Genomic DNA, 20,674 nt, shown 5'->3' with positions numbered 1-20,674 from the left:
ATACCACACACGGGATCAACAGACAGACACTAATATACAACACACATTCAACAAACACACACACAAACACATCATATATACAAGACACACAGATCTATACACAACACACTCAACAGACACACAACAGACACACACAACATGCTCAACAGACACACAACACACAAGAGACACACAAACACATCATATATACAAGACACACACATCTATACACAACACACTCAACAAACACACACACAACACACAACAGACACACACAACACGCTCCACAGACACACAACACACAAGAGACACATGCACAAACACATGATGAACACAGCACATGCACTCAAGACACACATGGACACACAACACAGTTTAATGTAGGTTTCCTACCCTTTTAGAACTGAAAAAAATAAGAATGAGGCATGAGGGCTCATTGCAGAAGTTAACTAATGCTCTGAGATTTAATTTTTCAAGGAAAAAAATGACCATTTCTACACAGACATGTACATAGACCATTTCTACATAGAAGCACCGATTTGCAACATCCACCATGAGGACCTTTGGTTGCTTCCCCGTCCATGGGAAAATTACTTTAATACCGCTCTTATTTTAACCCACTTTTGCCCTTGGCTGCTCCGAGGTGAAAAGACAAATTACTTTGGGATAAACCTGGGGTTTGCAGCAAAGTGTTAGCAGCGTGTGTAGGGCTGGATGCACCCACTGCTTAGCAGTCACGGGCTCACCCCAGAATGTGGGGAGGCCAGACGTGGGGCCTGGTCCCTGCCGCCACTAATTAGCATGGGTTTTGTAGCCGGTCGTTAAAAAGGCCGGGTCAAACAGTTGCAAAGTTATGAAGCAGCCACACATGCTAAAGACCTGGGCTTTGCAGAGGTATGAATGTTTCACTGTGTTGCCAACTTCTCCTGAACTTTGGCGTCCTCATGGGAAAAAAAAAAAAAACCTTCTAAAAGGGGAGGGAGCCATGTAAATGACCTCCCCGTCTCCACACTGCCTTTTTCCTGGATTGAAACTGTGGCGTTGAAAAGGAGACTTATCTGCAGACACCCAAGTCAACCTCAGCAAAATTAACTCTGTCTTTTCCGAGATGTCGTCACGATTATTTTTCCATGATGACAGTAAGAGTCAGAAAATATACCACCTTGATAAATATATGTTTATCATTAGGTGCTTCTTGGGCCAGCTAGAAGATGAGTGGGTTTTAAACTTTGGAGCTGGCATCTTGAGAAGGCATTCATTCAGTTTTGTGTTTTCACCCAGAAACCCACATTGATACTGGACTTTGGAACTCGGCTCTGATTTCAAATTCCTGTCTTCTTAAGACAGTGTGGCAGGTTCCACGGCTCCGACGTGCGTCTCTGCGTGTACGTAGGTGGTCAGGTCAGCGGGCCAATGCGCCGACGCTACAACAAATGATACGTATAAATTATTGGAGCACTCCAGGAATGGCAATTTGACTTTTTATGAGCCTGTAACGACATCCCTAGAGAAGTGTGTGTGTGTGTGTGTGTGTGTGTGTGTGTGTGTAATTCTGGAAAGGATTTTGCATTTTCGTACCTTTGGCACCACTGACTTTAAAAGGGGCTGCTTTAGATTTTGAATTTCTCCACTCATCAATAAGAGATATTTTGGTGTTTTTTTTTTCTTCTTCTTTTCTTAATGTCTGGTTTGTGCAGGAAATATAACAATTCTAATCCTTGTTGATGGGGGTCTTCAAAAAATGAGACTTTGGGGTGTAAAATGGAGCTTACCCGTCTACATCTTGGGCATGGCAATTTGGGCACCTATTTCAAGGGTGTGGGCACGAAACCACAGGCTCCTGTGAGCTCATATCACTGTTGATGGGTTGGCAGAGTAAGCGGATTCTGGACACTGTGGCAATTTAACCACAGTGAGAAAAGCAGGCAGAGATGAGACGGTCAGCTGCAAGCAGCCTTTCTTCCCGTAGGCTGATGGGCTGAGATGCTGCATCTCTTCCTGCCTAAACCTTTTCTGGATGTTTTCACCACAAACTGGCACCTGCAATGTAACGGGTTGGAAAATGGGCTCCGTGGGGAATTGGATTTGCCTTGCTTGGGGGTGTCTCTCTTGAGGCCGTGAGCCCTGACTCCCTGCTCTCTGATCCATGAGGGTGGACTCGGGAGGCAAGGGGATGAGGCAGATACCAGAAGGGAACGGAGAGACGAGCCCTTGGAAGAAGCAAAAGGTTTAGATATTGTAAGGGTTTCCTGGGGATGCTGTCACAAAATGCCAAAAACCAGGGGATCAAACAAGAAAAATTTAATCTCTCTGTGTCCTGAACTGTGGTCCTCCTAAAAACTGTATGTACATCCTCAGTCTCATAGCCTGTGAACGGGACCTTATCTGGAAATAGGGTTTCTGCAGATGCAGTTAGTTAAGGATTTCAACATGAGATCATCCTGAAGTAAGGTGGATCCTAAATGCAATGACAAGTGTCTTTCTAAGAGACAGAAGAGGAGACACAGACATGGAGGAGAAGGCGACGTGGAGATGGAGGAGAGACAGGGAGGACTTCTGGGCTCCAGGAAGGCCAGTATTGGGTCCACTATGATTGTGTTCAGTTCCTTCTGGAGGCTCTAGGGGAGGATCCTTCCTGCCTCTCCCAGCTCCTGGGGGCTCCAGGCATCCCTGGGTTTGTGGCCACATCACTCCAGTCTCTGCCTCCATCTCCACGTGGCCTTCTCCTCTGTGACGGTCTCCTCTTCTGTCTCTTAGAAGGACGCCTGTCTTTAGATTAGGGCCCACCCTACTCCAGGATGGTCTCATCTCCAGATCCTTCACCTAATTACATCTGCAAAGACCCTGTTTCCAAATAAGGTCACTTTCCCAGGATCCAGGTGGACATATGTTTTGGGGAGTCCTCCATTGAACCCACTGCCCACACAGTCTGGCCTGCGGCATCCCCACACTGGAAATTCCACAATGTCAGCTCTGACTTCTGGCCTCACTATGTCCCCAAGCCTCACTGTTTTGGGAACTGGTCACTGACTCCCAGCTCTGGGCCTGGATCTGTCCCTGTGTCTCTGTTCCGGTGGCTTCCAGACTGGCCTCATTACTTCCTGGACCCCACTTCTCCCTCTGGAGCCCACACCCTTCCTCAGTTGGGCACCCCAGGCCCTTGAGAGGCTCATCTGGCCCTGCCACCTGTCTCAACTCTGAATTCCCTCTCATCCCTCCCCTCCTGGGGTCCAACCCACCTCACATTGATATCTATCTACGTATCTGTCTATCTGTCTATCTATCTATCTATCTATCTATCTATCTATCTATCTATCTATCATCTATATCTATCATCTATCTATCCATCCATCCTTGTACCGTCTATGTATCTATCTATCCATCCATCTATGTAGCTATTTATCTATCTATCCATCCATCCATCTATGTATCTATCTATGTCTATCTATCATCTATCATCTTTCTGTTTTTCTATCATCTTTTTGTCTATCGTCTATCATCTATCTATGTATCTATCATCTATCATATATCTATCATCTATTTATCTGTCTATGTATCTATATATCATCTATCATCTATCTGTCTATGTAATCTATCATCTATCCATCCATCATCTATATTCTATTATTGCATACATTATCATCTATCATGTATGTATCTATCTACCTATGTATCATCAGTCTTTCTATAAATCATTCATCTATCTTCTATCTTCTATCTACCTATCTATTATCTACGTATCTATAGATCCATCCATTCATCTACTATCTATGTATCTGTCTATCCATTATCTACCTATTTATCGACCTATTTCTCTATCGTCTATTTATTCTCATCTATCATCTAACTATTGATTGATCTCATCTATTATCTATCATTAGTCTATTAATCATCAATCTATCTTCTATATTCTATCATCTATGTATCTATAGATCTATCTATTCATCTATCTACTCTCTGTGTATCTATCTATCCATTATCTATCTGTCTATCTATCTATTCTCATCTGTCATCTAACTTTCAATTGATCTCATCTATTATCTATCTATCATGAGTCTATTAATCATCAACCTATCTATCATCAATCTATATATGTATCTATGTATCTGTCTGTCATGTATCTATCTATCTATCATCAGTCTATCATCTATCTACCTATTTATCATCTATCTATCTATCTGTGTATCCTGGCCACATTCCCTGGGCTGAATGTGATCCCTAATGCTTGCCTCTCTTGTTGCCCAGACATCTCAGTCAGATACAAGACAGGACCTTATCCCTTTCTCTGCAATGGAAGCATCAGTTCTAAGCCAGGCCCCATCCATCCTGGCTGCTCAGGCCCCGTGCATCCTGGCTCCTCAGAGGAACTGGTTAGAGAAAAGCTTGATCCCAGGCCTGGAGTGGTGTCTGCACAGAATGCAGGACAGAAACAGAAGGACAGGGGAAGTGGAGTGGGTGCTGTTGAACAAGGACTCCTTAGTAAACATTCAGAGATGGGGTCAAATGAGGTGTGGAAATGGCAGTTCTGTCTCCCAATTCACGAGAACATATTTGAGAGAGAAAAAGATGGGGCTAGAAGAAATATATGAGAGGATTCATGGTACCATTTAGGAGATGCTATTTTTTCCTTTTTTTTTTTTTCTTTTTTTTGGAGACGGAGTCTTGCTCTGTTGCCCAGGCTGGAGTGCAGTAGGAGATGCTATTTCTTAAACATTTTAAAACACCTTCATGAACTACTTTTTCTATTCTGGTAAAATACACATACCATAAATTTGCCATTGCAATCTTTTTTTTTTTCTTTGTTGAGACGGAGTTTCGTTCTTGTTGCCCAGGCTGGAGTGCAATGGTACAATCTCAGCTCACTGCAACCTCTGCCTCCCAAGTTCAAGCAATTCTCTGGCCTCAGCCTACCGAGTAGCTGGGACTACAGGCACCTGCCACCATGCCCGTCTAATTTTGTATTTTTAGTAGAGACGTTGTATCTCCATGTTGGTCAGGCTGGTCTGGAACACCTGACCTCAGGTGATCTGCCCACCTTGGCCTCCCAAAGTGCTGGGATTACAGGCGTGAGTCAACGTGCCAGGCAGTGCAATAATTTCTTATTTTTAAAATTTTACTTTAAGTTCAGGGATACATGTGCAGAACGTGCAGGTTAGTTACACAGGTATACATGTGCCATGGTGGTTTGCTGCACCTATCAACCCATCATCTAGGTTTTAAGCCCCATATGCATGAGGTGTTTGTCCTAATGCTCTCCTTCCCCTAGTCCCCAACGCCCCAACAGGCCCCAGTGTGTGATGTTACCCACCGTGTGTCCATGTGGTCTCACTGTTTGAATCCCACTTATGAGTGAGAACATGCAGTGTTTGGTTTTCTGTTCCTGTGTTAGTTTGCTGAGGATGATAGTTTCCAGCTTTATCCATGTCTCTGCAAAGGACATGAACTCATCCTTTTTATGGCTGCATAGTATTCCATTGTGTATATGTGCCACACTTTCTTTATCCAGTCTATCATTGATGGGCATTTGGGTTGGTTCCAAGTCTTTGCTATTGTGAATAGTGCTGCAGTAAACATACATGTGCATGTGTCTTTATAGTAGAATGATTTATAATCCTTTGGGTGTGTACCCAGTCATGGGATTGCTGGATCAAATGGTATTTCTGGTTCTAGATCCTTGAGGAATCACCACACTGTCTTCCACATGGTTGAACTAATTTACACTCCCACCAACAGTGTAAAAGTGTTCCTATTTCACCAGGCATGGTGGCTCATGCCTGTAATCCCAGTACTTTGGGAGGCTGAGGCCGGTGGATCATGAGGTCAGGAGATCAAGACCATCCTGGCTAACACGGTGAAACCCTATCTCTACTAAAAAATACAAAAAATTAGCTGGGCGTGGGGGCGGGTGCCTGTAGTCCCAGCTACTTGGGAGGCTAAGGCAGGAGAATGGCGTGAAACCGGGAGGTGGAGCTTGCAGTGAGCCGAGATTGCACCACTGCACTCCAGCCTGGGCGACAGAGCGAGACTGTCTCAAAAAAAAAAAAAAAAAGTGTTCCTATTTCCCCACTGCAATCAGTCTCACTGTGCTGCCCAGGCTGGAGTGCAGTGGTGCAATCATGGCTCACTGCAGCCTCGACCTCCTGGGCTCAAGCGATCCTCCCATTTCAGCCTCCCAAGTAGCTGAGACTACAGGTGAGTGCCACCACGCCAAACTAATTTTTGTAACTTTTGGACAGATGGGGTCTTGCTCTGTTGTCCACACTGGTCCCGAACTCCTGGGCTCAAGTGATGTGTATTGTTTTAATTCTTATTTTTACTGATTGTTAAGTCAAAGATCTCTAGTGCTACACCCTAGAAAGGATCCTTTCCTTTATTTTTATTTTTACTTATTTATTTTTTTGAGATGGATTCTCGCTCTGTCACCCAGGCTGGAGTGCAGTGGTGTGATCTCAGCTCACTGCAACCTCTGCCTCCCAGGTTCAAGTGATTCTCCTGCCTGAGCCTCCCAAGTACCTGGGATCACAGGCATGCACCACCACACCCAGCTAATTTTTGTATTTTTAGTAGAAACGGGGTTTCACCATGTTGGCCAGGCTGGTCTCAAACTCATGACCCCAGGAGATCTGCCCGCCTGGGCCTCCCAAAGTGCTGGGATTACAGGCGTGAGCCACTGCGCCTGGCCCCAGGTTTGCTTTAGAACGTCAAAGATGAATTTCTACAGTTTGTTTGTTTGAGCCAGAACTGAAACAAGGTCACCTTGTTATATTTACTGATTTTTCTCAAGTACCTCTTTAAAATGAGACCTGAGACAAGTATATATAATTCTATATATATATTATTTTATAATATAAAATTATATATTAATTATAATATATTATTCATCTGTCATATATAAATATATATTTATATTATATGTTATATCAATATGTACAAATTATATATTTAAATATACAATTTAAATAATATTAAACAATATTAATATAGCATATTATATATAATATAGCATACATATGATATAGCATATATCAATATATAATGTAATAGTATATAATAACTATTAATATTAATTAATTATTGCTCTTCATTAATTATTAATAATACAATGATTGTTAATATAATAAATATTATATATTATATAATACATAATATTATATAATATATACATATATAATATAAATATATTATATATTATATAATATAAATATATTATATATTATATAATATAAATATACTATATTATATAATATAAATATATTATATATTATATAATACATAATATTATATAATATATACATATATAATATAAATATATTTATATTATATCATATATAATATATAATATAAATATATTATATATGATATAATAAATAATATAAATATATTATATATTTATGATATATTAATTATAATTTATAATAAATATAATATAGATTATATTATTATATATTTTTAATATATTTTTCTATGTAAAAAATGCACTGAGGTGAGCTTCACAGAACATAAAATTAAACATTTATAAAAGGAACGAGTCTATGGCTTTTCATATATTTGTAGTGTTGTTCAACGATCACCTGTATATAGTTTTTTTGTTTTGAGATGGAGTCTTGCTCTGATCCCCAGGCTGGAGTGTCATGGCCCAGTCTCAGCTCACTGCAACCTCCACCTCCCAGGTTCAAGCAATTCTCCTGCCTCAGCCTCCCCAGTAGCTGGGATTACAGGCGCCCACCACCATGCCCGGCTAATTTTTGTATTTTCAGTAGAGAAGGCATTTCACCACGTTGGCCAGGCTGGTCTCGAACTCCTGACGTCAGGTGATCCACCTGCCTCAGCCTCCCAAAGTGCTGGGACTACAGGCCTGAGACACTGCAATGGTCACCGTATCCATTCTTTAATAAAATTTCTTTTTTTTTTAATTTTATTATTATTATACTTTAAGTTTTAGGGTACATGTGCACAATGTGCAGGTTTGTTACGTATGTATACATGTGCCATGTTGAATTCTTAATAGAATTTCTTTAGATCAAGCCGCATTTCACAAGTCCATGCAGCCCCTACGCCTCCAGGCCTGAAAGAGTTAAAGCTAATTCTTTTTATGTTGGAGATTACCACTTTATTACCAATGCTTTGCAAAAGTGCCATTATCATAAAATTGAAAAACGCCATCAAATTCTCTCCACGTGAAGAGTGGAGGCTTTTAGACGTGGGAGCGATTCTGACGCTGATGGGTGGCAATTACCCTGTGACCATCGTCTGAGCGGAGGATTAAAAATAATAATTAAAGTAACGAGGCATGAGTGGGATTTAAGGAACTCTCACCGTACTTAATTTGTTTTTGTAGTGAATTATTTAAATCTTCTTCCCAGGCCCCCATGCCTCCCATTTTTCTTTGGAAAAGGGACGTGCATTAATGGTTTTTAGAAGTGTACGTGGTGAAGCTGGTAAATAATAATACGATTTTGTTTTGTTTTGTTTTGTTTTGAGACAGAGTTTTACTCTGTCACCCAGGCTGGAGTTCAGTGGCTCGATCTCGGCTCACTGCAACCTCCGTCTCCCAGGTTCAAGTGACTCTCCTGCCTCAGCCTCCCGAGTAGCTGGGACTACAGGTGCCCGCCACCATTCCCAGCTAATTTTTGTATTTCTATAGAGATGGGGTTTCATTGTGTTAGCCAGGATGGTCTCAATCTCCTGACCTTGTGATCCACCTGCCTCGGCCTCCCAAAGTGCTGGGATTACAGGCATGAGCCACCGCGCCCAGCCTTTTTTGTTGTTTTTTGTTTGGCTTTTTTTTTTTTTTTTTTTTTTCTGAGACAGAGTTTCACTCTTGTCATCCAGGCTGGAGTGCAGTGGCTTGATCTCGGCTCACTGCAACTTCCATCTCCCGGGTTCAAGCGATTACCCTGCCTCAGCCTGCCAAGTAGCTGAGGTTATAGGCATCTGCCACCACGCCTGGCTAATTTTTGTATTTTTAGTAGAGACGGGGTTTCACCATGTCGGCCAGGCTGGTCTTGAACTCCTGACATCAGGTGATCCACCCACCTCGGCCTCCCAAACTGCGGCGATGACAGCAAAGACGTGAGCCGCCGCACCCAGCAAATAATGCGATTTAAAAACAAAACAAAACAAAAGGAAGCTAATGCTGTTTTCTGTCTTAGGAGTGTTTGAGTTGGAGTTGACAGGCTAGCTGTTAATATCCTTGTATTTGCTCTGTCCCTCCAGGAAAGATATCCCACATGGGGGAAAGGCTGATACATCCAGCCTTAATTATGTAAACATAATTAATTATAAACACTGATGCATGTAGCCTTAATTACGTCACCACCTTCCACTGTCCAGAACACATGTAGGTGTGTCTATGTTTATTACAGACGTGAGTGTTGTGATATCATCCTCTTGCCTCTCTCTGTGAAAACTCCTGGCATCCTCACGCAAATTTCTTTCCTGGTTTTATTTTCCAATCTTGACGATCTTGCTTAGCACAGATGGCTGTCTTTAGAAATGGCAGACGACCAGCCGGGTGCAGTGGCTCATGCCTGTCATCCCAGCACTTTGGGAGGCCGAAGCGGGAGGATCATGAGGTCAGGAGATCAAGACCATCCTGGCTAACATGGTGAAACCCCGTCTCTACTAAAAGTACAAAAAATTAGCTGGGCGTGGTGGCGGGCACCTGTAGTCCCAGCTACTCGGGAGGCTGACGCAGGAGAATGGCTTGAACCCAGGAGGCAGAGCTTGCAGTGAGCCGAGATTGCACCAGTGCACTCCAGCCTGGGTGACAGAACGAGACCCTGTCTAAAAAAAAAAAGAAGAAAAGGAAAGAAAAAGAAATGGCAGACGACCTAGGTGAGTGCTTTTATTTGCTTTGTCCAATCCGAGAGAATTGAACACCAAACGCCTCCAGATGTAATTTTGTAGCAAAATGCCAGAGTCCTGAACAATTTGTAAAGGCAAAGAACAGCCACAAATGCTGGTGTTTCTTGCCTGGAATTTGGAGAGTTCGTTTCTTGGCTGATTGGGTGCCTTAGGGACCGGGTGTGGTGGCTCACACCTTGAATTCCAACACTTTGGGAGGCCAAGGAGTAAGGATTGCTTAAGGCCAGGAGTTTGAGACCAGTCTGAGCAACATAGTGAGACTCTGTCTCTCAAAACACACACACACACACACACACACACACACACACACACACACACACACCCCTGTAGTCCTAGGTACTCAGTAGGCTGAGGCAGGAGGATTGCTTGACCCAAGGAGTTCGAGGCTGCAGTGAGCCGAGATTGCACCACTGCACTCCAGCCTGGGCAACAGAGTGAGACTCCATCTCAAAAAAAAAAAAGAAAAAAAAAGACCAGCCTAGCCAACATGGTGAAACCCTGTCTCTATTAAATATACAAAAAAATTAGCTGGGCGTGGTGGCACACACCTGTAATCCCAGCTACTCGGGATGCCCAAGCAGAAGGATCGTGTGAACCCGGGAGGTGGAGGTTGCAGCAAACCAAGATTGCACCACTGCACTCCAGCCTGGGCAACAGAGCGAGACTCCATCTCAGAAAAAAAAAAAAAAAAAAAAAAAAAAAAGACCAGCCTGGCCAATATGGTGAAACCCCGTCTCTATTAAATATACAAAAAAATTAGCCAGGCGTGGTGGCACACGTCTGTAATCCCAGGTACTCACTAGGCTGAAGCAGGATGATTGCTTGACCCCCAGGAGTTCGAGGCTGCAGTGAGCCAAGATTGCACCACTGCATTCCAGCCTGGGCAACAGAGTGAGACTCCATCTCAAAAAAAAAAAAAAGACCAGCCTGGCCAACATGGTGAAACCCCATCTCTACTAAATATACAAAAAAAGTAGCTGGGTGTGGTGGCACATGCCTGTAGTCCCAGGTACTCAGTAGGCTGAGGCAGAAGGATTGCTTGACCCCCCAGGAGTTCAAGGCTGCGGTGAGCCGAGATTGCACCACTACACTCCAGCCTGGGCAACAGAGCGAGACTCCATATCAAAAAAAAAAAAAAAAAAAAAAAAAAAAGACCAGCCCTAGCGAACATGGTGAAACCCCGTCTCTACTAAATACACAAAAAAATTTGCCGGACGTGGTGGCAAATGCCTGTAATCCCAGCTACTCGGGAGGCCCAGACAGGAGGATCGCTTGAACCCGGAAGGTGGAGGTTGCAGTGAGCCAAGATTGCGCCATTGCACTCCAGCCTGGGCAACAGAGTGAGACTCCATCTCAAAAAAAAAAAAAAAAAAAAAGACCAACGTAGCCAACATGGTGAAACCCCGTCTCTACTAAATATACAAAAAAATTAGCTGGGCGTGGTGGCACACACCTGTAATCCCAGCTACTCGGCAGGCCCAGGCAGGAGGATCGCTTGAAACCGGGAGGTGGAGGTTGCAGCGAACCAAGATTGCACCATTGCACTCCAGGCTGGGCAAAAAGAGTGAAACTCCTCAGACAAAAAAAAGAGTGTCTTAGGGGTGTCTTAGTGGGACAATTTTGTGGCCTGAGGAGAGGTTTCACTCCCTCAGGGGTCTTCCCCTCCCCATGAGCCCTCCGGGGCCCCTAAGAGCAAAGTGTTGACAAGCACGTCTTAGGACGCCCACCCTGTTGAAATGGAGTTTCACTTTTATACTAAGTGCCTCAGCATGAAGGTTTTCTTTCAACACAGCAATCCCACTGAAAGAGCTGGGAGAAGGTTGAACTGAGGGAGCATGGAGAAAACCCACCTCAAATAACGAACAGGGTGTGGGGGTGCAGTATCCTTAACCATTCCTCTCTGCAGGTCTCTTAGCTGATTAACCCGATGGAAAAATCGATGCATTCTGGTCTAGAAGGACAGGAGGCAGCTTGCGTACCCACCTGTTAGAGGCCGGGAAATCAAGCCCCAGAGACTTGGGGGTGATAGAAATAAAATCTACGAGCTTCAATGGCCTCATCTGCAAACTGTGAATTAAAGGCAAGGTTGAGAGAGAAATTCCTTAGCATCCAGGGTGATTTAACTCCTTTCCGTGGGCTCCAGAGTATTTCTAAGTGGCACTGGTCATATAAAAGGCACTAATCAGCCGGGCGCAGTGGCTCACGCCTGTTAACCCAGCACTTTGGGAGGCCGAGGCGGGTGGATCACTTCAGGTCATGAGTTCGAGACCAGCCTGGACAACATGGTACAAAACCCCGTCTCTACCAAAAATACAAAAATTAGCCAGGTGTGGTGGTGCGTGCTTGTCATCCCAGCTACTCGGGAGGCTGAGGCAGGAGAATTGCTTGAACCCGGGAGGCAGAGGTTGCGATGAGCTGAGATCGCATCACTGCACTCCAGCCTGGGTGACAGAGCGAGACTCCATCTCAAAAAAAAAAAGCAGGGTTGAGAGAGAAATCCCTTAGCACCCAGCATTATTTAACTTCTTTCAGCAGATTTGTCTGTATTTATAAGTGACACTGGTCATATAAAAGGCCCTAATAAGCCAGGCATGGTGGCTCACACCTGTTAACTCAGCACTTTGGGAGGCCGAGGCAGGTGGATCACTTGAGGTCAGGAGTTTGAGACCAGCCTGGCCAACATGGTACAAAACCCCATCTCTACTAAAAATATAAAACATTAGCCAGGTGTGGTGGTGCGTGCCTGTCATCCCAGCTACTCAGCAGGCTGAGGCAGGAAATTGCTTGAACCCGGGAGGCAGAGGTTGCGAGGAGCTGAGATTGCATCACTGCACTCCAGCCTGGGTGATAGAGTGAGACTCCATTTAAAAAAATAATAATAATAAAATAAAAATAAAAATAAAAAGGAGGGTTGAGAGAGAAATTCCTTAGCACCCAGCACTATTTAACTTCTTTCAGTGGATTTGACTGTATTTCTAAGTGGCACTGGTCATATAAAAGGCACTAATCAGCGGGGTGCAGTGGCTCATGCCTGTTAACCCAGCACTCTGGGAGGCCAAGGCGGGTGGATCACTTCAGGTCATGAGTTCGAGACCAGCCTAGCCAATATGGCACAAAACTCCGTCTCTACTAAAATTACAAAAATTAGCCAGGTGTGGTGGTGCGTGCCTGTCATCTCAGCTATTTGCGAGGCTGAGGCAGGAGAATCGCTTGAAACCAGAAGGTGGAGGTTGCAGTGACATCATGCCACTGTAGTCCAGCCTGGGCAACAAGAGCAAAACTCTGTCTCAAAAACAAAAATATATATATATATTCATAATATATTTTTTTGTATATATATCATTCATTCATATATAAATATATATATTCATATATATATTCATTAGGCAAATAAGATTAAAGAATTACAGCTTTTTAAAGAGAAATTGCCTAACATTGTTATGATTTACAGGTTCACTTACGTGGTTCCCATTTGTTACTTCGACGAGCAGCTGTGGCATGTCTTCGGCAACTTGCACAAAGAGAAGCAGCGGAAGTATGTGAATATGCCATGAGCCTGGCAAAAAATGCAGGGAACAAAGAGAGCAGTAGTGCCAGTAAGTTATATTATTGGTCAATATTCTTTTATGTTTAAATAATTGTACATTTCAAATAAGTACTATTTATCAAACATTTTTGTGTTGAACTGTGGCCAGATGTCTTATTCTTTGAAATAAAACCATTACCACTTTTAACATTCCAATTTGGTATTCTTGATAATTTTGCATTTTGCTTTTTAAAAATGTTTGCAAGTTGGGCATAGTGTTGTGTACCTGTAGTCCTAGCTACTCAGGAGGCTGAAGCGGGAGGATCACTTGAGTCCAAGGGTTCAAGGTTACAGTGAGCTATGGTTATGCCCCTGTGCTCCAGTCTGGGTGGTAGAGTAGGACCATGTCTCCTAAAGTAAGGAAGTAAGTAAATAAATAAGTAAAAAGGTGGGTGTGAGCAACTGGATTTAGAAAAAAATTATTTGCAGCTTAAAAAAACTGAATAATATTTAGTATCAGAATATTTCTGCCATTTCTTGAGGATGTTTTAGGGGCACTTGAAGGTTTCCAGTTCTGGATGGTAGTTAGCCTCTTGTGATGTAATTTTTCCTCTAAGAAGGTAAGACCAAAGTAGCCAATAAAACTATGAAATGTCAGTAGATGTTTGGTAGCAAAAGGTTGATCTTTGCTTCCTTTAGTCCTTTCTGCTTTTTTGGAGGGTTTTAGGTATAGCTTAAATTCCTAGCTGGTCTTCTGATATCTAAGTGTAGGTGGTTTGGAAACTTTTTAAAAGTTTAATTGACAGAGATATTTCCCCCATTATGAAGGAAAATTTTTACGTATAAAAGTTTTCTAATGCCTAGAAGCTGCGTGGATACAAAGAAGCAAGATACAAGAATAACTTCAATTTTAGCATAGCATAAGAACTTTATTAGCAGACATATACAGTATTGTAGAATATTAAAGAAGTGTGTTATAAAAATCTAACAGTAGACATTACTGTTTTTTGGAGAGAAAACATCACCAAAAGTAGTTACAGACCTCTCTGAATACATATAAATTTTCAGAACTTCTAAATGTCAGTTGCCATAAACAAAATTGAGACTACTTGGAAGGCTGAGACAGATCACTTGAGCCCAGGAGTTCAAGTCCAACCTGGGCAACATAGTGAGATCCTGTCTCTTTAAAAAAAGAAAAGAAAAGAAAAGAAAAGAAAAACAGAAAGACAGCTAAGATAGGGAAAAATATTTACAAAATATATTTTTATTAACTAATTTTATTTACTAACATATGTATTTAATAAAATATAAAAGTGTTTAAAGCTTTTACAAATGAGTATGTTTGAAGTCCCCAAGATCACCCCCAGGTTTGATGATTTCCTAGGTGGACTCAGTGTATAGGCTTTTTCCTGGCTGTGTTTATTACGAAAAAGTAAGAAAAGGTGTGTAGGATGAAGTTAGAGGAAACCAGGCACAAGCTCCCCAGAGCCCTGTCCCCATGGAGTCATAGAGATTGCAACCCAGCAATGGACTGTGACAGCATGCGTGTAATGTATTCTCCCAGAGAAGCTTATTAAAGACTTAATGCCCAACGTTTTTATTGGGGGCTGATCCTATAGGCATTTCCTGCCTGGCACATACCAAAAGTTCGGACTCAGAAGGAAAGCAGATGTTCAGCAGAAGCCAAAGTTTAGCTACAGCGAGACACTTTTATCAGGGAATTAATGGTGGGAAACCTCTAGAAACCCAATTCCCAGATGCTAGCCAAGGGCTAACCTTGCAATTAAGTCTTACTAAGGTAGTCTCAGGCCTGCAATGTTAATTCGTTTTTGCATCTTGTAAAAACCACTAGAGCACATTTTATAAAGAAGAAATAACAAATATCTTTAACCTCCAGTGATTTAACAATTGCAAGTTACTATAATCATAAAATAGCATTTTTCTTCTATAAAACTGATCAAGATTAAAAATAATAATTATAACCAGTGTTGGGAAAAGTAGGAATAGATATTTCTTGTACTACAGATAGAAATGTAGAGTCATACACATTTTCTGGAGGGTTTTTTGGCACTATGTCCTTGAAGTTTTCAAAATGTGCTTACCCTTTGACCTAGAAATTCCCTCTTAAGGAATTCGTCCTCTAATCAATTAATTTTCTTTTAAGGAATTTGTCCTCAGTGATTAATCAATTAATTTTCCCTTAATTTATTGGTTTGCTGCGTAGCTGTTAACATTCATACTATAGAAGTGTAATTACTGAAATGGGAAAATATTCACTATCTACTGCTAAGTGAAAAAAAACTCTCTGTGCCTAATCTCTTCCTAATGTTCTCTTTTCTTGGAACCCTTTCACTTAACTTTTTCTATTGTTTTAGAATTTCACTCACTATGGCTATTTTCTTCAAACCTCCCCTTATTCTGTATTTGGGGTGACACAACAAAAATAGATACCTTTCAACTCCATTCCTCTATTTTACTCCCTTTAGGGTTCAGTGGGCTCTAGACTTCAGAGGGCGTAATAACACTCATTCTTAAAGCCACCAGTTATATACCACTGCTGTTTACAAGAATGAAAAGATTTTCCGATGAAGCAAGAAATGTAACCACAATTTCATGACAACATTACTTTTTGGTTGTTGTTACTCTTTGGATTTTCCCAATTTTTATTTATTTATTTATTTATTTTTATTTATTTTTTTTTGAGACAGAGTCTCTGTCACCCAGGCTGGAGTGCAGTGGTATGATCTCGGCTCACTACAACCTTCACCTCCCAGATTCAAGCGATTCTCCTGCCTCAGCCTCCCCAGTGGCTCGAATTACAGGCACCTGCCACTGCACCCGGCTAATTTTTGTATTTTTAGTAGAGGCAGGATTTCACCATCTTGGCCAGGCTGGTCTTGAACTCCTGACCTTGTGAACCTCCCACCTCGGCCTCCCAACGTGCTGGGACTACAGGCATGAGCCACCGTGCCTGATGGAGTTTCACTCTTGTGGTCCAGGCTGGAGTGCAATGGCACAGTCTCGGCTCGCTGCAACATCCGCCTCCTGGGTTCAAGCAATTCTCCTGTCTCAGCCTTCTGAGTAGCTGGGATTACAGACACCCGCCACCATGCCCAGCTAATTTTTGTATTTTTAGTAGAGACGGGGTTTTGCCGTGTTGACCAGGCTGGTTTCGAACTCCTGATCTCAGGTGATCCACCCGCCTCAGCCTCCCAAAGTGCTGGGATTGCAGGCATGAGCTGCTGCACCCGGCCTTGGATTTTCCCAATTTTTAAATGAACTCTTAGGGTACAATCCACTTAGAGTTTGTGTTCTGGCTTTATAAAAATTTTAAAATCTGAACTATAAGACTGAATAAGTTTCAATTTATTCTTCTAACAAATACAAGTTTTTTAGTTTGTTAAATATATTTAGCAGTGTATCTCTGTTCCACACTTTTTCTTATTAGAATCAAATATTTATTGAGCGTTCCCTGAGATTTGTTTACAATATCTCAGAATAATCAGTTTTACAGTTCAAGGTTTTACTCTAATTGCCAGATTAAATTATAATCCCAAAGATATGTAAACTAGAGGCCATAGTTAAATTGTATATAGCTAGCTGGTTTTGTGGCTATTGTGAATTTATATGTAAGACTTGGTCTTTATCATTATTATTACCTATAGCGTACACCAAAATCCCATACAAATTCATTTGTAAAAATTACCTTTCAGATGTCAATCCTTTTGCACCTGGGGTTAGTTCTTGAAGTGATATCCATTGCCGGCACCAAGGTTTTAATATAACAGAAACTGCTCTTGAGGGACTTCTTTTTGGAATGCTAGACCGGGAAACAGAAAATTATGTTCTGATATTCATGACACTTTGGGACATATGCTTTCTTCGCTGGCAGTAGAAAAACTTTCTCATTGGCTAATGCTTTGTAAAGATGTCCTGGCAGCTTCTAGTGGTAAGTATTTAATGTGTGTTCTTAAAATAATGGAAATTGTTTTACTTCTGATATATACATATAGATATATGTATAAAGATACACACATGTAAATTTGAGCTTATATTTAAAAGTAATAACTTTTGATCTACAAATCCCTGTCAAAATGTTGAAAGTTAAATTATGTTATAAACAAATGAGCTTTTTTATATTGTTGGGAGAATGTATTTCAAAATTTTTTGGATGTTCAAACTAAATTTTCATGTATAAAAATCCCAAGTTACTCTAGAGTATGACATAGTCTGTAAAACTATTGAAATATGTAAATGTAGTTTACATATTTATGTTATCTTTTCCCTGGCTTTTGATTGTTTAAAAAAAATTCTGCTAGTTTTACTGTTTTCCAGCAAGTAAGAATTTAGTCTTTTTTTAAAATAAAAAAAATTTAATATTAATAACTGTTTTTAAAGGATCATTTTTGCTTATGTGAAGTTGTCATAATATTCCTTATTCTTGTTACAGATATGAGTACTGCAACTATCTTAAGTAGTGGAAAAGATGAAGAAGCTGAAAAGAAAGATGAGATGGATGATGATACCATGTTTACCACGTTAGGTGAAGAAGATAAATCAAAGCCCTTTGTGGCCCCTCGCTGGGCCACTCGAGTATTTGCTGCCGATTGCCTGTGTCGAATCATCAATTTGTGTGAGAATGCAGACCAGGCTCACTTTGATCTTGCCTTGGCATGTTCTGCTAAACTTTGAAACCCTACAAGTAAATTTAAAATCAGCCCTTCTTTTCCCCAAAGCATTTTTACAGCTCGAGATATTTTACTGCTATGAGATATTTTACTGCGATGGATATAGCGTGCTTTAGAATATGCCATTTATTTATGTAAGTTGTCTTGCCTTTCATCTTAGTTTTCTGTCCCCTCTGCATACTATTCATCTTCTGATTCCTATTGGGAAGATAAGTTGAAGAAGGTGGTCCACAAGATAGATTGATCTGTGTGTCTGTCTATTTAATCATTTGCCCAAAGGATAATGATGGCAGTTACTTAGGTTTTCTCAGTACATTGTCCTGGATTTTAGCGTTTCAGCGGAAAGGAAATAGTAAAATTTTAAGGCATATAAATAAAGTGAACTTTGCTGTCCCCAGCCATGGAGAGTATCAGAATTCAGGAATGCCCTGGTAGATTTCAAACTCTCAAATTTCAGAAGTCCTATTAGGTATTTTTGAAAAGGTGAAAATTGTTTATTATGGAAACAAGTTTTATCTCATTATTTTTTATCTTTTGTAAACTTTTTATACCATGTATCCCCTGAATCTGACATTATAGGGAATTTACAAAGAGACCATCAGACCCAGTAACTTCATTTCATAGTTGAAGAGACCCAGAGAAATTTAGAGGTGATAGAGTAACAGATTCCTTATCCTATAGTTTGTTGTCTCTTCATCACTCAGACATTTTTTTAAATATCTGAAGACAAATTGTATGTGTTAACAATATTGACATCTATGAATTGAAAATGCCTTTTGGGTTATTTCATTGTGTATAAGAAGCAGCAGAGCTCACATACATATTTTTAAAACAGACAGGCTGGGTGCGGTGGCTCATGCCTGTAATTACCTCCCAGCACTTTGGGAGGCTGAGGCGGGTGGATCACTTGAGGTCAGGAGTTCGAAACACAGCCATGAAATTCCAGTTAGTCAAATTTTTTGGTTCATTTGTTACAACTCAAGAAGCAATTCAGAAGTCTACACAATTGGAAGCCTACTCCAACAGAGATAATTTTTCCTGACTTGAAAAACAGACCAGTATTTATAAAGAGAAAGTTCCCCATGAGATCTACAACTTACACAGATTTCTGTAACCTGAAGAAGTTTTGTTAAGAGGATTATCCTCTAGATATCTATGCATGCAAAAACATATTGCATATATTTGTGTAAGATTAATCTGTACCAGCCCTCGGCACATTAAACAAACTTCATGTAAACATGATAACTTTATCACTTACTGTGCACTCACACTTTACTGGTTTCAGAAGTTCATCGCCCTTGTGATGCAGCAATAAGTTCCTTTGAGAATATGCTGTTGCTTCAAGTGAACATGTTCTAGATCCTCACTTGACTTCATCATTTCATATTGAGCGTAGATGTGTCTATGACTGAAAACCCAACATTTTTATCCAACAGATTCTCCTCTTATGAGATCATCCTGAAACCTGCCAACAGCCTCCATCATGTATGCTTCCAGTGTTTTGCTTTTAGGAAATAAGAGGTAAATTCATAATCCATCCAAGCTTTAAGGGAGACTCCTTCCTGGCCTTCCATCATATTTAGTAGAAACTCTCATTGAGAGCCATAAGCAAACACTGTTTATGGATCATAACTCAAAACCAAAACTGTTTTTCATAATGGCTATACAATTCTACATTTCCACAATTATGGAAAGCAATATAAAGCCTCCTAAATTAATTAAAACTGGAGATTTTATATGACCAGAAATCCTGTTTCTGGGAGTATACCCAAGTAGATGAAATTACCACCTTGTAAAGATATCTGCATCCTATGTTTATTGAAACACTATTAATAACAGCCAAGATATGGAAACTATCTGATGGTCAGCACATAGACAAATGAATAAAGACAATGTGGTGTGTGTATACAATATAATACGGCTTAATATTATAAAAGAAAGATGCTGTCATTTGCCACAATGGATCAATTTCCATAGCTACTAACAGTGCACACCATCCACTATAGCACCTCCTTAGGGGATGGCAGATCCTTATTCAGTAGTAACCACTGGCTGTGGTGGGAAGGCAATTTTATGTACTGTTGAATTTTTCGGCATAAGACATCAATGTCTTAAAATATTCTGTGGTGTCTGCATGTGATAAAGTGGAGTCTAATATTGGAGGCAAAATTAAAAGTGCACGAGTCTTCTAGACACCAAGTCATAGGATGATCCTGGCTGTGTCCTTGAGGGAGTGGACCATATGTAATAGCATTTGGATTGGGGATTGATGCATTTCCAGTTGTACGAATAAAGTTGTATTATATTAAGTGTAATTATGACTTTATTATTGTCTTTATTTGAAGATTGTATATAATCTCAGGAGATGTGTATGGTTTCAAGTTGACGTGGTGGACTTGTAATGCTAAATACTGAGTGTCAACTTGATTAGATTGAAGGGTGCAAAGTATTGATCCCAGTTGGGTCTGTGAGGGTGTTGCCAAAAGAGATTCACCTTTGAGCCAGTGGGCTGAAAAAGGGAGACACACTCTTAATCTGGGGGGTACAATCTAATTAGCTGCCAGTGTGGCCAGAGGAAAAAAAAACAAAAAAACAGAAGAACATGAAAAGAATA

The 20,674-nt window shown here is 40.9% G+C and overlaps 1 protein-coding gene across 1 annotated transcript; it reads left to right on the top strand.

Moving 5' to 3' along the window:
* Positions 1–13,321: 13,321 nt before the first annotated feature.
* On the top strand, positions 13,322–18,064 carry LOC129052361 (HEAT repeat-containing protein 5B-like). The gene is made up of 3 exons (XM_054542739.2): positions 13,322–13,442; positions 17,086–17,321; positions 17,823–18,064. Exons 2-3 carry the CDS (start codon positions 17,246–17,248, stop codon positions 18,062–18,064), a joined length of 318 nt encoding a protein of 105 aa, XP_054398714.1. The 5' UTR covers positions 13,322–13,442; positions 17,086–17,245.
* The last annotated feature ends 2,610 nt before the right edge of the window (positions 18,065–20,674 follow it).

The sequence above is a fragment of the Pongo abelii genome, chromosome 22, assembly GCF_028885655.2.
Source record: "Pongo abelii isolate AG06213 chromosome 22, NHGRI_mPonAbe1-v2.0_pri, whole genome shotgun sequence".
Taxonomy (NCBI): Eukaryota; Metazoa; Chordata; class Mammalia; order Primates; family Hominidae; genus Pongo; species Pongo abelii.
Note: the sequence above shows the minus strand (reverse complement) of the source record. Positions and strands in the feature narration are given on the sequence as shown.